The sequence below is a fragment of the Heptranchias perlo genome, chromosome 2 (assembly GCF_035084215.1).
Source record: "Heptranchias perlo isolate sHepPer1 chromosome 2, sHepPer1.hap1, whole genome shotgun sequence".
Lineage (NCBI taxonomy): Eukaryota > Metazoa > Chordata > Chondrichthyes > Hexanchiformes > Hexanchidae > Heptranchias > Heptranchias perlo.
In genome coordinates, this window is record NC_090326.1 from 97743754 (window position 1) to 97758703 (window position 14950).

The 14950-nt window shown below is 42.5% G+C and overlaps 1 protein-coding gene across 1 annotated transcript in view; it reads left to right on the forward strand.

Annotated features, from left to right (window-relative positions):
- The window catches only part of bag1 (BCL2 associated athanogene 1), an 18174-nt gene continuing 3224 nt past the window's right edge, over positions 1 to 14950 (forward strand). Inside the window, exons 1-5 of the mRNA XM_068004686.1 lie at positions 1 to 76; positions 971 to 1099; positions 7983 to 8065; positions 10679 to 10792; positions 12547 to 12654. Coding sequence (XP_067860787.1) covers positions 40 to 76; positions 971 to 1099; positions 7983 to 8065; positions 10679 to 10792; positions 12547 to 12654 — 471 coding nt within the window. The 5' untranslated portion in view covers positions 1 to 39. The remainder of the gene's footprint in view (positions 77 to 970; positions 1100 to 7982; positions 8066 to 10678; positions 10793 to 12546; positions 12655 to 14950) is intronic.

Here is a 14950-nt window from a genome sequence, read left to right on the forward strand (position 1 = left end):
AAGTTGAGTGTGCCGGGTGGAAGTGCAAGCGGAGGAGCGATGTCTGGCGCCGCGGTGGGGCTCACACTGATGCACGGTAATGGCCGGGGAACCACCGAGTGCTGCGTCCGTCAGATGGCGAGGGATGGTGGCTGTGCCCGGGCTCCTGTCAGCTGGCGCCAGGCAACTGCTCTGATCTTTAATTCAAGCGGAACAGGAGAGTCACCAGCACAAGGAGCAGGGGGGCGGGCGGGCGGTGCACGGCCCGGGCTCGGTCGGTCGGTCGGTGCACGGCCCGGGCTCGGTCGGTCGGTCGGTCGGTGCACGGCCCGGGCTCGGTCGGTCGGTCGGTGCACGGCCCGGGCTCGGTCGGTCGGTCGGTGCACGGCCCGGGCTCGGTCGGTCGGTCGGTGCACGGCCCGGGCTCGGTCGGTCGGTCGGTGCACGGCCCGGGCTCGGTCGGTCGGTCGGTCGGTGCACGGCCCGGGCTCGGTCGGTCGGTCGGTCGGTGCACGGCCCGGGCTCGGTCGGTCGGTCGGTGCACGGCCCGGGCTCGGTCGGTCTGTCTGCAGACTGAGCCCGTCCGGTTCCACCATTACAAAATGAGCCTGGCTGGCTGGGTTAGTTGCATTCAGTCCTTTTGCAGCCGAGATCGGCCGGTGCAATGGATGGAGGGGCAGAGTAACCTCTGATTAATCTGTTCACGGACAGTGAGATCTGTCGGTGATATTAATGAAAACTGGGAATAAAGTTGTGTATTTCTTATAGCCAATGAGCAATTGTGGCTTAAGACTAAAGGGATGCTTATGTATAGAGAAAAAGCAGTTTGAATCAACAGAAGACCTAAATCTCATTGTGTGTAATAATAAAACTGAATATGCTCATCTGCTTACTACGGCGATTATGGTGCTGCCTTTTTAAAAACAGTGCAGTGTAATAAGGAACAGGATATAAAGATGTTTACTGATATGGATTTGTATTTCATTTTCAGGCAGTTCAAAACACAAGATTGAAATTTCAGCAGAACAGGAAGGCTGTGAACCTACATTACAGGACATGGCAACAGTCATTGCTCAAGTCACTGGGGTACCCCAGCAACTGCAGAAACTAATCTTTAAAGGTATGCATGTTCTACTGGTAGTATGGACAATGTACAAAATAATTTCCCCCTATTATGGCTATTTATTGTCTTTTGTGCTCCTCTGAAACTTAATAGTAGGCACTTGCCATACTATTAACGTGCCTGAACATAAGTGTCAAAGTATTGTCATGGCTACTTCAATGATTTGAGAATGAAAAAACATTTCTGTGCTTAAATGTAAAATAAAATAGTTTTGTAGTTTATTGCACAGAAAACACACTCTCAAACCTCCTGTTGGGGAAATGAATGTTGTGGGTTCATACCCAGGACCCCAGAACCTGAATGCAGACTTCACTCTTGGGATGAAATTCTCTTGGTTCTGAGCTTTCTACATGGTTTGAGTTCAAGCAGTCGTGATGTAATTTCTAGTGGTGATGTGGTGTAGTACAAAACTACCCATGATAATACTTTGACGATTATATTCAGACAGGTTAGTAGTATGGTAAGTGTGGGGATTTGGACTAGTGTGTGGAGACACTGAATGCCAAAAAGTGGAAAATAAGTTCCATTCAGTTGTACACTCATCACTGACCTTGAAAGACAAAAATTCCAGAGGCATAAAGTGCAAAAGCAAGGAAGTTATGCTCAACCTTTATAAAAATGAGGCATTGCCGGACTGGGAACCAGTGTAAGTCAATGAGCACTGCTTATGCCTCAGCTGGAGTATTGTGTTCAATTCTGGACACCACACTTTAGGAAAGATGTCAAAGCCTTCGAGAGGATGCAGAAGAGATTTACTAGAATGGTACCAGGGATGAGGGACTTCAGTTATGTATAGAGATTGGAGAAGCTGAGGGTGTTCTCCTTAGAACAGAGAAGGTTAAGGGGAGATTTGATGCAGGTATTCAAAATCATGAACGATTTTGATAGTGTAAATAAGGAGAAACTGTTTCTAGTGCCAGAAGGGTCAGTAACGAGAGGACGCAGATTTAAGGTGATCGGCAAAAGAGCCAGAGGCGACATGAGGAAACATTTTTTTACGCAGCAAGTTGTAATGATCTGGAATGCACTGCCTGAAAGGGTGGTGGAAGCAGATTCAATAGTAACTTTCAAAAGGGAATTGAATAAATACTTGAAGGAAAATGTACAGGGCCATGGGGAAAGAGCAGGGGAATGGGACTAATTGGATAGCCCTTTCAAAGAGTCAGCACAGGCACGATGGGCTGAATGGTGGCCTCCTGTGCTGTACCTACTATGATAAACTTGAGATGGTCTGTTAATTTCTTGCATTACTGTAACTGTTGTATAACATTACCACAGTTGAAAATTTTTAAGAACCTAAGAAATAGGAGCAGAAGTTGGCCATACGGCCTCTCGAGCCTGCTCTGCCATTCAGTAGGGTCATGGCTGATCTTTGACCTAAGCTCCACCTTCCCGCCCGATCCCCATATCCCTCGATTCCCCTAGAGTCCAAAAATCTCTCTATCTCAGCCCTGAACATATTCAACAACTCAGCACTCAGCATCCACAGCCCTCTGGGGTAGAGAATTCCAAAGATCCACGACCCTCTGTGTGAAGAAATTCCTCCTCATCTCAGTCTTAAATGGCCAACCCCTTATCCTGCGACTATGCCCCCTAGTTCCAGACTCTCCAGCCAGGGGAAACAACCTCTCAGCCTCTACCCTGTCAAGCTCCTGTCGAATCTTATGTGTTTCAATGAGATCACCCTTCATTCTTCTAAACTCCAGAGAGTATAGGCCCAATCTACCCTATTTCTCCTCATAGGACAACCCTCTCATCCCAGGAATTAATCTACTGAATCTTCGCTTCGCCGCCTCTAAGGCAAGTTTTTCCTTCCTTAGATAAGGAGACCAAAACTGTACACAGTACTCCAGGTGAGGTCTCACCAAAGCCCTGTACAATTGTAGTAAGACTCTTATACTCCAAGCCCCTTGCAAGACCAACATACCATTTGCTTTCCTAATTGCTTGCTGTACCTGCATGCAACTTTTGTGTTTCTTGTACGAGGACACCCAAATCCCTTTGAACACCAACATTTAATAATTTCTCACTATTTAAAAAAAAAAATTCTGTTTTTCTATTCTTCCTACCGAAGTGAATAACCTCACATTTCACCACATTATACTCCATCTGCCACCTTCTCGCCCACTCACTTAACCTGTCGATATCCCTTTGCAGACTCTTTGTGTCCTCCTCACAGCTTACTTTCCCACCTACCTTTGTATCATCAGCAAACTTGGATACATTACACTCTGTCCCTTCATCCAAGTCATTAATATAGATTATAAATAGCTGAGGCCCAAGCACTGATCCTTGCGGTACCCCACTAGTTACAGCCTGCCAACCTGAAAATGGATGTTTATCCTTACTCTTTTTTTTCTGTCCGTTAACCAATCCTCTATCCATGCTAATATATTATCCCCAACCCCATGAGCCCTTATCTTGCGTAACAACCTTTTATGTGGCACCTTATCGAATGCCTTTTGAAAATCCAAATATACTACATCCACTGGTTCCCCTTTATCTACCCTGCTAGTTACACCCTTAAAAAAAACTCTAATAAATTTGTCAAACACAATTTCCCTTTCATAAAACCATGTTGACTCTGCCTAATCATATTATGATTTTCTAAGTTCCCTGTTACCACTTCCTTAACAATGGATTCCAGCATTTACCCGATAACTGATGTCAGGCTAACTGGCCTGTAATTCCCTGTTTTCTCTCTCCCTCCTTTCTTGAATAGCGGGGATACATTTGCTACCTTTCAATCCACTGGGACCGTTCTAGAACCTAGGGAATTTACTATTGTATTGGGTATTCTTGAGCTCTCTCTCACATAACACTAACAGATCTATAGCACCTGGGACTCTATAGAGCAGAATACACTATATTTTGAGATAAAAACTTATAACCATAATACATTAAATTACAGGATGGATAGGGATGAACGAGGCCATTGGACCCATCCTAGAGCCATCCATCACTGCATTCAGTTGATGATTGTGGATTTCTTTGCTTCCATTATGCTACCCATATGTTGATCACGCTTTGTGTGAACAACCTCTTGACTTCAGTAGTAAGTTTGTCTTTTGTCAATTTGAATTTGTGTTCACTTGCCATACTGTCATGGTTTAACATGAAGTATTGTACTGGATTTATTTTTTCTATACCGTTTAGTATCATATACCTATATGAGGCCTGTTCTTAGTTGTCTCATGTCAGTTGCTCACTGACCTACATTGGCTCCCGGTCCAGCAACGCCTCGATTTTAAAATTCTCATCCATGTTTCAAATCCCTCCATGGCCTCGCCCGTCCCTGTCTCTGTGACTTCCTCCAACCCTACAATCCTCTGAGATCTCTGTGTTTGATAACACTCCTGTGAAGCGCCTTGGGACGTTTTACTACGTTAAAGGCGCTATATAAATGCAAGTTGTTGTTGTTGTAGTTGAAAAGTCCGTGTTCTTCTACTCATAACTCCGTTCTCTGACGCTAGGGATGAACTTTGTGGTTCTTTTATGTACTTCCAACAGGGTTTGAATGTCTGTGGCCCAACAGTAGACACAATACTTAGTAATCCCCAGAGCACTACACTTTTAGCTTCTACTTCATCGAGTTGTACGGTGCTGTTTTAGATATATTAGTTCAGCATTCTATTTATTTTGTTGATTGCTGTGAAATGAATGTTAACTGCCAAGTCTATTAATAATCTTAGACCTCATTCAATTTCACCCAGGGCTGTTTCAGCACCATTTGTGGAGGTTTTTTTTATTCATTCATGGGATGTTGGTGTCGCTGGCAAGGCCAGCATTTATTGCCCATCCCTAATTGCCCTTGAGAAGGTGGTGGTGAGCTGCCGCCTTGAACTGCTGCAGTCCGTGTGGTGAAGGTTCTCCCACAGTGCTGTTAGGGAGTTCCAAGATTTTGACCCAGCGACGATGAAGGAACGGTGATATATTTCCAAGTCAGGATGGTGTATGACTTGGAGGGGAACATGCAGGTGGTGGTGTTCCCATGCGTCTGCTGCCCTTGTCCTTCTAGGTGGTAGAGGTCGTGGGTTTGGGAAGTGCTGTCGAAGAAGCCTTGGTGAGTTGCTGCAGTGCATCTTGTAGATGGTACACACTGCAGCCACGGTGCGCCAGTGGTGAAGGGAGTGAATGTTTAGGGTGGTGGATGGGGTGCCAATCAAGCGGGCTGCATTGTCCTGGATGATGTTGAGCTTCTTGAGTGTTGTTGGAGCTGCACTCATCCAGGCAAGCGGAGAATATTCCATCACACTCCTGACTTGTGCATTGGGTTTTTCTGTTCCTATGTGAACTACTTTGCAATTATATCTATTAAATGTCACCTGCCACTGGTCTGCCCACTTACACCTTTTACTTAATTCCTTTTGTAAATCATTGGCTGCCTCTTCTAATGTGATTGCCCCTCCAGTTTGATTTTGCCAGTGAATTTGACCAATTTGCATTCAGTTTCTAAATTCTAGTTCTTCATTTAAATTGTACGGGAGGAGGCTCCATGAACATCCCCATCCTCAATGATGGCAGAGCCCAGCACGTGAGTGCAAAAGACAAGGCTGAAGTGTTTGCAACCGTCTTCAGTCAGAAGTGCCGAGTGGATGATCCATCTCGGCCTCCTCCCGATATCCACACCATCACAGAAGCCAGTCTTCAGTCAGTTTGATTCACTCCACGTGATATCAAGAAACGGCTGAGTGCACTGGATACAACAAAGGCTATGGACCCTGATAACATCCCAGTTGCAGTGCTGAAGACTTGTGCTCCAGAACTAGCTGCGCCTCTAGCCACACTGTTCCAGTACAGCTTCAACACAGTTATCTACCCGACAATGTGGAAAATTGCCCAGGTGTGTCCTGTCCACAAAAAGCAGGTCAAATCCAATCCTGCCAATTACCGCCCCATCAGTCTACTCTCAATCATCAGGTGTCATCGATGGTGCAATCAAGCGGCACTTACTCACCAATAACCTGCTCACCGATGCTCAGTTTGGGTTCCGCCAGGACCACTCGGCTCCAGACCTCATTTCAGCCTTGGTCCAAACATGGACAAAAGAGCTGAATTCCAGAACTGAGGTGAGAGTGACTGCCCTTGACATTAAGGCAGCATTTGACCGAGTGAGGCATCGAGGCGCCCTAGTAAAATTGAAGTCAATGGGAATCAGGGGAAAACTCTCCAGTGGCTGGAGTCACACCTAGCACAAAGGAAGATGTTAGTGGTTGTTGGAGGCCAATCATCTCAGCCCCAGGATATCGAGTCAGGAGTTCCTCAAGCCAGTGTCCTAGACCCAACCATCTTTAGCTGCTTCATCAATGACCTTCCCTCCATCATAAGGTCAGAAGTGGGATGTTTGCAGATTGCACGATGTTCAGTTCAGTTCCATTCGCAACCTCTCAGATAATGCATCAGTCCGTGCCCACATGCGGCAAGACGTGGACAACATCCAGGCTTGGGCTGATAAGTGGCGAGTAACATTCGCACCAGACAAGTGCCAGGCAATGACCATCTCCAACAAGAGAGAGTCTAACCCTTGACAGTCCACGGCATTACCATCGCCGAATCCCCCACTGTCAACATCCTGGGGGTCACCACTGACCAGAAACTAAACCAAACTGACCAGTCACACAAATACTGTGGCTACAAGAGCAGGTCAGAGGCTGGATATTCTGTGGCGAGTGACTCACCTCCTGACTCCCCAAAGCCTTTCCACCATCTACAAGGCACAAGTCAGGAGTGTGATGGAATACTATCCACTTGCCTGGATGAGTGCAACTCCAACAACACTCAAGAAGCTCGACACCATCCAGGACAAAGCAGCCTGCTTGATTGGCACCCCATCCATCACCTTAAATATTCACTCTCTCCACCACCGGCACACCGTGGCTGCAGTATGTACCATCCACAAGATGCACAGCAGCAACTCGTCAAGGCTTCTTCTACAGCACCTCCCAAACCCACGACCTCTACCACCTAGAAGGACAAGGGCAGCAGGCACATTGGAACAACACCACCTGCACGTTCTCCTCCAAGTCACACACCATCCTGACTTGAAAATATATCGCCGTTCCTTCATCGTCTATGTCTGAAAAGCAACATTACATTCAGGCACTCACTGCTTGTCTGCAAACTCTATCCTGCCGACTGACTCACTCTCCTCCAGTTTGGATTTAACTGTTTAATTGAAATACTAATATTTAAAGCAGCATCTCCATATGCTCCTACTCAGCTTGATGTTTCATGGTGCACAAGAGAGGCCCAGTGACTCTCCTTCCATCATTTTGAGGGAGGAGGAAAGAACACCAAGTCTCCACTTTGTTCCTGTCCCTCGCAGCATACTTGAGGCTAAGAAATCACAGGGATGTACCTGGGAGACCCTGCAACCCATGAAACGCCACTTCTTTACAGTTCAAAGAAATACTGTCTGAGGTACTCAACATGTAAGGATTTTAAGCTGAGATCTATGAAATCTTTTCAAACTTGTTTTGTATTAGTTCATGGGATTTTGGTAACACTGGTAGGGCAGCATTTAATGCCCTGAGAAAATTAATAATCACCCATGTAGTGTGGGACTGGAGTTACATGTAGGCCAGACTAAGTCGAGATGGCAGGTTCTCTTCTCTGAAACACATTAGTGAACAAATTTGTTTTTTATGACAGCTTTCATTTTCTGGTGCTAACCCATTAATTGCCAAATTTTTTTGAATTCAGTTTTATAATTTGCCATGGTAGGATTTGAATTTACATCCCCGGAGTTGCTAGTGCAGTACCATAACTGCCAGGCTACCAAAGCCATCAGACACTGCATGTGTCTGATTAATAATATTGTTTCCCAAAAAGCGTCAAAAAAACTAACAAAATTTAAATGTTTTCTATTTTTGTCATGTAGGTAAATCGCTTAAAGAGATGGAACAACCGTTGTCTGTTCTTGGTGTTAAAAACGGCTGTAAAATAATGATGATTGGTAAAAAGGTAAAATTTTAATTTTTTCCATTTCAAAGAATTTTTCCAGCTGTCTTAGAAAACCTTAAGATTTAGCATTTTGAGCTTTCCCAGTGGAATTTATATTTTCTCTTTTTAAAACATATAAATGTTTTTCTGTTTTCTCCTCCCTTCACTCAGGTTTTCCTAGGCCATGCGCCATTTCCTTAGCCAGCAGAGCAGATGAACTACCTGCTCCAAGGCTTCTGTCACTCCGTAAGGGGCATGAGGGTAATCTTGGGTGACTTGGCCGATGACATTTTCCCTTCCTCTGTAGGGAAATGCCCAGCCTCCAATCTGTATTTTGAGGAATTAACTGATGTCCAATTCAATCCACGTATCTGTTCTTTATATACACTCACTGCAAGAATTATTTCATGGATTGATGTCAACTTGTCCAACAGGCGAAATACATTTATATAATCAAAGATGTTTGACTTTTATAATTTTAACATGGTTGACCTTTTCGGTAATCCATCAGCAGGATGTTAAATAATTGCCATTCTTTCAAATAATCTTTGTTTTGGTCAAAGAACTAATGATACCACAAAGTCAATTTTTTTTTTTGTTTGTCACTAAAGCCAAGCACCTGTCATAGGTAATTAAACATTCTGACCTTGCCCTTTCCTACATGTCTAGGCATTTTAGGGTAACTTAATTAGTTATAGTGTCAGCTTGGTTCAGTTGTTAGCACTTGCAGTGTTTTGCTTTTTGTTTATTTAGTAGCACTCTTGCCTCTGAGTCAAGAAGTTTTGTGTTGAGGCCCCACTCCAGAACGTGAGCACATTATCTGGGCTGACACTTCAAAGCAGTACTGAGGGAGTGTTACATTGTTGCAGTTGTCATCCTTCAAACGAGATGTTAAAATGAGGCCCTACTGCCTGTTCTACTGGTTCAAAGGAACTTTAAGGATACCTTAATACATTAGAAGAGATCGAATTCTCCCAGTGTCCTGGTAAATATTCATCCCTTAACCAACATTACCAAAAACAGATGAACTGGTCGTTCATTTTATTGTTGCTCATGGGATCTTGTTGTGTGCAAAGTGGTTGCCATATAAGAACATAAGAAATAGGAGCAGGAGTAGGTCATACGGCCCCTCGAGCCTGCTCCGCCATTCATTCAGATCATGGCTGATCTTCAACCTCAACTCCACTTTCCTGCCCGATCCCCATATCCCTTGATTTCCCCTAGAGTCCAAAAATCTATCTTTCTCAGCCTTGAATATACTCAATGACTCAGCATCCACAGCCCTCTGGGGTAGAGAATTATAAAGACATTCAACCCTCTGAGTGAAGAAATTCCTCCTCACCTCAGTCCTAAATGGCTGACCCCTTATCCTGCAACTATCCCCCTTAGTTCTAGACTCTCCAGCCAGGGGAAACAACCTCTCGGCATCTACCCTGTCAAGTCCTCTCAGAATCTTACATGTTTCAATGAGATCACCTCTCATTCTTCTAAACTTCAGAGAGTAGAGGCCCATTCTACTCAATCTCTCCTCATAGGACAACCCTCTCATCCCAGGAATCAATCTAGTGAACTTTTGTTGCACCACCTCTAAGGCAAGTATATCCTTCCTTAGATAAGGAGACCAAAACTACACACACTACTCCAGGTGAGGTCTCACCAAAGCCCTGTACAATTGTAATAAGACTTCCTTACTCTTGTATTCCAACCCCCTTGCAATAAAGAGCAACATGCCATTTGCTTTCCTAATTGCTTGCTGTACCTGCATGCTAACTTTTTTGTGTTTCTTGTACGAGGACACCCAAGTCTCTCTGAACACCAACATTTAAAAGTTTCTCACCATTTCAAAAATATTCAGTTTTTCTATTCTTCCTACCAAAGTGAATAACCTCACATTTCCACCTCACATCTGCCACCTTCTTGCCCACTCACTTAACCTGTCTATATCCCTTTGCAGATTCTTTGTGTCCTCCTTACAGCTCACTTTCCCACCTACCTATGTATTGTCAGCAAACCTGGATACATTACACTTGGTCCCTTCATCTTAAGTCATTAATATAGATTGTAAATAGCTGAGGCCCAAGCACTGATCCTTGCGGCACCCCACTAGTTACAGCCTGCCAAACTGAAAATGACCCATTTATCTCTACTCTCTGTTTTCTGTCTGTTAACCAATCCTCTATCCATGCTAATATGTTACCCCCAACCCCATGAGCCCTTACCATGCGTAACAACCCATTTTATGTGACACTTTATCAAATGTCTTTTGAAAATCCAAATATACTACTTCCACTGGTTCCCCTTTATCGACCCTGCTAGTTACATCCTCAAAAAACTCTTAATAGATTTGTCAAACACGATTTCCCTTTCATAAAATCATGTTGACTCTGCCTAATCATATTATGATTTTCTAAGTGCCCTGTTATCACTTCCTTAATAATGGATTCCAGCATTTTCCCAATGACTGATGTCATTTGCCTACGTAACAAGTTATTTCAAAAGTAATTTGTTCTATATGAAGTGCTTTGAGATGTTTGTGAAGTGTGATAATGCGCTAAATATATGCAAGTTTCCCCCCTGCAAGTCCTCAATACGAACCAATCCATCCTGTATTGGTTGTTTTCTCTCAACTCACAGAACAGTCCTGAGGAGGAAGCTGAATTAAAGAAGTTAAAGGAGCTGGAAAAATCCACAGAACAGTTATCACATAAACTGGAAGAAATTAATGGAGAGCTGACAGGCATTCAGAATGTGAGTTTTTTTTATTTGCCTTTAAAATCCTTTCTCTTTCTGCCATCTTCCCACTCCCTAGAGAAAAGCTCCATTGCTGTACTAGGAGGGATTGTGCAGACAGGACTGTGGTAATGTCCACTACTCTGCAAACACTGTTGCTCCCACATTTGGCTCTCTGGCAGTGGTATGAAATACACGATTAAAGTTTTCACTCCTTTTAGGGCAGCAGAGTACTCTTGACTATAATGTCTGAAATAAACTGATCAAACCTCTTTCAGCGTTTGGATATATTTTGTCAGTTGGTTTTAGGATTCCAAATTTGCTAACTGAGAGCACAGTAATGGGAAAGTTCAGACAAGTATTACATTCATCTCTCTTTTATTAGGGCACTCATTGAATATTATGGTGCTGAGTGATGGTGTTCCTTTTGATGACCACGTTTAACAGCTTTTTCTGTTTCGAGTATCTTACTGACTGTTTCAGAAAATTGACAGTGAATTTTATCTCCCTCAATAGCTCAGTGCAGCAATATATCTCCTGGTGTGGTACTGAGCCAAGTAGAGCAGGGAAGTCCCGGGTTAAATCCTTTATGTTGGGCTAGTGAATCTAAACCTTGATGTTGGGGGCATTGCACTTGGTTTTGAAATTCCTGGCCAAGGGAGAGGAACAATCAGCCAGGGTCCCACCCTTAATGGGTAAGTGCATGACAGGACTGGACCCAGCTGTTAGCCTCTGTGGTCAAATAACATGCCAACATTTACTATCTAAATTCCGTCTTGAAGAATGACCTCTTTGATAAGCTGCCTACCCCAGTATAAATGAGGGAGGAAATTGTGTTGGGGTGGGGGGGGGGGTCAAGAGAGAGAGGAAACTTCAGGGGAAAAAAAGTGACTGGTTTTGTTTAAAGTAACATAGGAAAAAAAATAAAATGTGGAGGATATTGTATTTTCATTTGAAGGGATTCCTTGGTGAGGTTGACTGTATAACTCAATATTTGAAGTCATGGATGAACTATATCGGTACCATAACAAGTGCAAAAAAAAAACCACACAATCTTTCTACATGATTATATTTTAAATGTATTAGGGAGTCAATAATTTTGATTAAGTATTAGAGTTGGAAAAATTCTGAGCAGCTTTTTATAAAAACTTCTACACCAATGGTACTCACTCCACTGTTAAGCTTTAAACATAACTAACAAAATGACACTGAAAAAAGCTTCACTGGGCACTTTGCAGATAAGGTCATGTAGTCTAGTGATTGATATTTGCTGTGCAGGATGAGACTCTTGTCTTTTCTGCTTATTAAGCATGCATGGACATGGATTAATAGTTAAAATATAGTATACCGTACACGTTTTCCCCACCCCCCCCCCCCCTCCACCAACTTCTCTTCTAGGTTTCCTTGCACAATTTCCTGTGGAAAGGGTAGAGAGGCAATAACTTATAAAGCCTTTGTAACCACAACCAAAGAGATGTGGGAGAGCAACTTGGGGTGATGAAATGCCTAATTACTGCCTCCCTCTTATGGCACAGCTGAATGGGAGGTCTCTCCATGGGACGTCATGGGAATGAACTCCTGCATGCCGCTCTGTAGCATCGTATGCTCGTGTTCAATGTGCTATGCCATTCCACTAGCCTAAATAGCATTTTTTTTATAGAGTTTCCTGAAATGGTAAGTGTTTTAGTTCAACTTGCAGTATCGGATATGTGGAACATGATGTCCTTGGGTAAGAATTTTGAGAAGAGATTTTTTTTTCTCTCATCGCCCAGGGGTTCCTCGCCCGGGACCTTCAATCTGCTGCATTAAGCAAGTTAGAGAAGAAGGTGAAGAGCACAGCTGAACAGTGTATGAAGTTCATTGAACAGATTGATGCTATGGTGGGTAAGAGAGAAAATGACAGACATCCACAACTGCATATAAATGGGATATTCATATAATTGCTGTTTTTTGGGGGTTTGCTAAAAATATTGAGCTTTTTCTCATTAGTATGCATTGACAGGTTAAATTTTAATGTTTTCTATTTCTGTAAGAAATTTAATACACAACTTTTTGATAACACCTTATTTCAAAATCCTGCTTTTTCAAAAAAATGGTCAATCCAGAACGTCCGTATAATTATTTTTGAAGCACTTGCATGTTGATAGTAAAACTTTCTTAAACTGAAATGGATCAGTTATGAGCATGAGCTAGCAACAAATTTTAATCCAAGACAAGATACAGAAAATATATTTGTCAAGTTTCACATTTTGTAGCATGCCAAAAGAGCTAACTTATTTGAACTAGTGGTGCTGTAATCAGTTGTTTATGCACTGCGATTTGCTGGAATTTATTTTTGAAGTGTATATCAATTTCCTATTTGTTCTGTGTTCAAAATACAGTAAAGTAAAATGAGGATGTAAATAAGTGCAGGTCTGAGCCTTGTTAAATATCTCTAGTTATGTAGCATTTGTCTACGTTTAAATATGGTTTATACCATGTTACAATGTCACCTTTTTTTATTTCAATGGAGATGATTCGACAATTGAAAACATATGTCATGTGAGGGAAGCACACGTACCACTCTCAATCCATGTATCGGTTTAATTGTGTAGGTTCATGTGAAAATTTTAATTGTGTAGTACAAAACTGGTTTGGATCTGTGGAGGCACAGTAAGTTGTGTAGATGGGAGCGGGAAGTTACAAAGGGATATAGATAGACAAAGTGCATGGGCAAAACTGTCAGATGTAGTGCAATGTGGGAAAATGTGATGTCATCCACTTTGGATCTATGAAAGACAAATCGGAATATTTTCTTAATGGTGAGAGACTAGGAGCTGTGTTGGAGCAAAGGGATTTAGGTGTCTCTGGAAAGCTAGTGCACAGGTACAAAAAGTAATCCAAAAGGCTAATAGAACATTGGCTTTTATTTCAAGGGGGCTGGAATTCAAAAATGAGGAAGTTATGCTTCCATTGTACAGAGCCTTAGTCAGAACCCATCTGGAGTTCTGTGTTGTTTTGGGCACCATTTCTCCAATATATCGGCCTTGGCTTTAACAGCGCAGATTCACCTGAATGTTACCAGGGCTTAAAGGGTTAAATTATGAGGGCCGGTTGCATGAACTTGGCTTGTATTCCCTTGAGTTTAGAAAGTTGAGGGGAGATCTAATTGAGGCCTTTACATTGATAAAGGGATTCAATAGAGTAGATAAACTATTTTCTGTGGTGGGAAATCCAGAACAATAGGCCATTTAGGAGTGAAGTCAGGTAGCACTTCTTCACACAATTGGTAGTGGAAATCTGGAACTTTCTTCTCCCAAAAGGGTGTGGGTTAATTGAAATTTTCAAGACTGAGATCAGTATATTTTTGATACATAACGATATCAAGGGATATGGAGCAAAGGTGGGTAAATGGAGTTGAGGTACAGATCATCCATGATCTAGTAGAACAGGCTCAAGGGGCTGAATGGCTGACTCATGTCCCATGATTTGTCTCGGCTCGTGTGTGGGATATAAATGTTATGTGAAACCAGGAAAGTGATTGAGATAATGAAAGGAAGACCTAATCCTCAACTCAGTAAATCAATAAATCACGTATTGCACTTTATTTTCAGAGGATTCCTCTACTGTTAGTGTTTTTTAATCTGATTATTTTTCAGTAATAAAAGTAGTGCTTTTTAAAATACACTATTTTGTGACTTTCTTAAAGAAAAAGTCCTTCTAGGTAATTGCAACCAAGATATTTAACAAAATGATTGCAATGAATCCTGCCATTTAACTTTAGTTGATTGATGTAGAAATGTTAGATTGAATTTATACATGAATACAGAAGTCATATAATTTGCCCCAACAGTATATTCAGCAGGGTATGAGATGTTTTTACTTGTTAATTGTGATCTCAGATTGATATAATTGTATTGTTTTTTTGTTTGCATTTAAACTAAACAGAGCATGCTTGTTACTCAACAAACTCGAAATTGTGGAATTTTCTTGGAAAATATGAAACTGATGAGTAAAAGCTACTCATCATGTACGATGAACATATGAGAAAAGGATCTTCGTTTTTTGAAGCACGTTGGGTAGAGGTCTTCAGTTTTATACTTCTTCCAGATGCAATCAATGCTACTTTGGTTCCTGTCGCAGCTAGTATTGAATGAAAACCTAGTTTGAAGGAACGTATGTTTGAAAAGTTCTGGA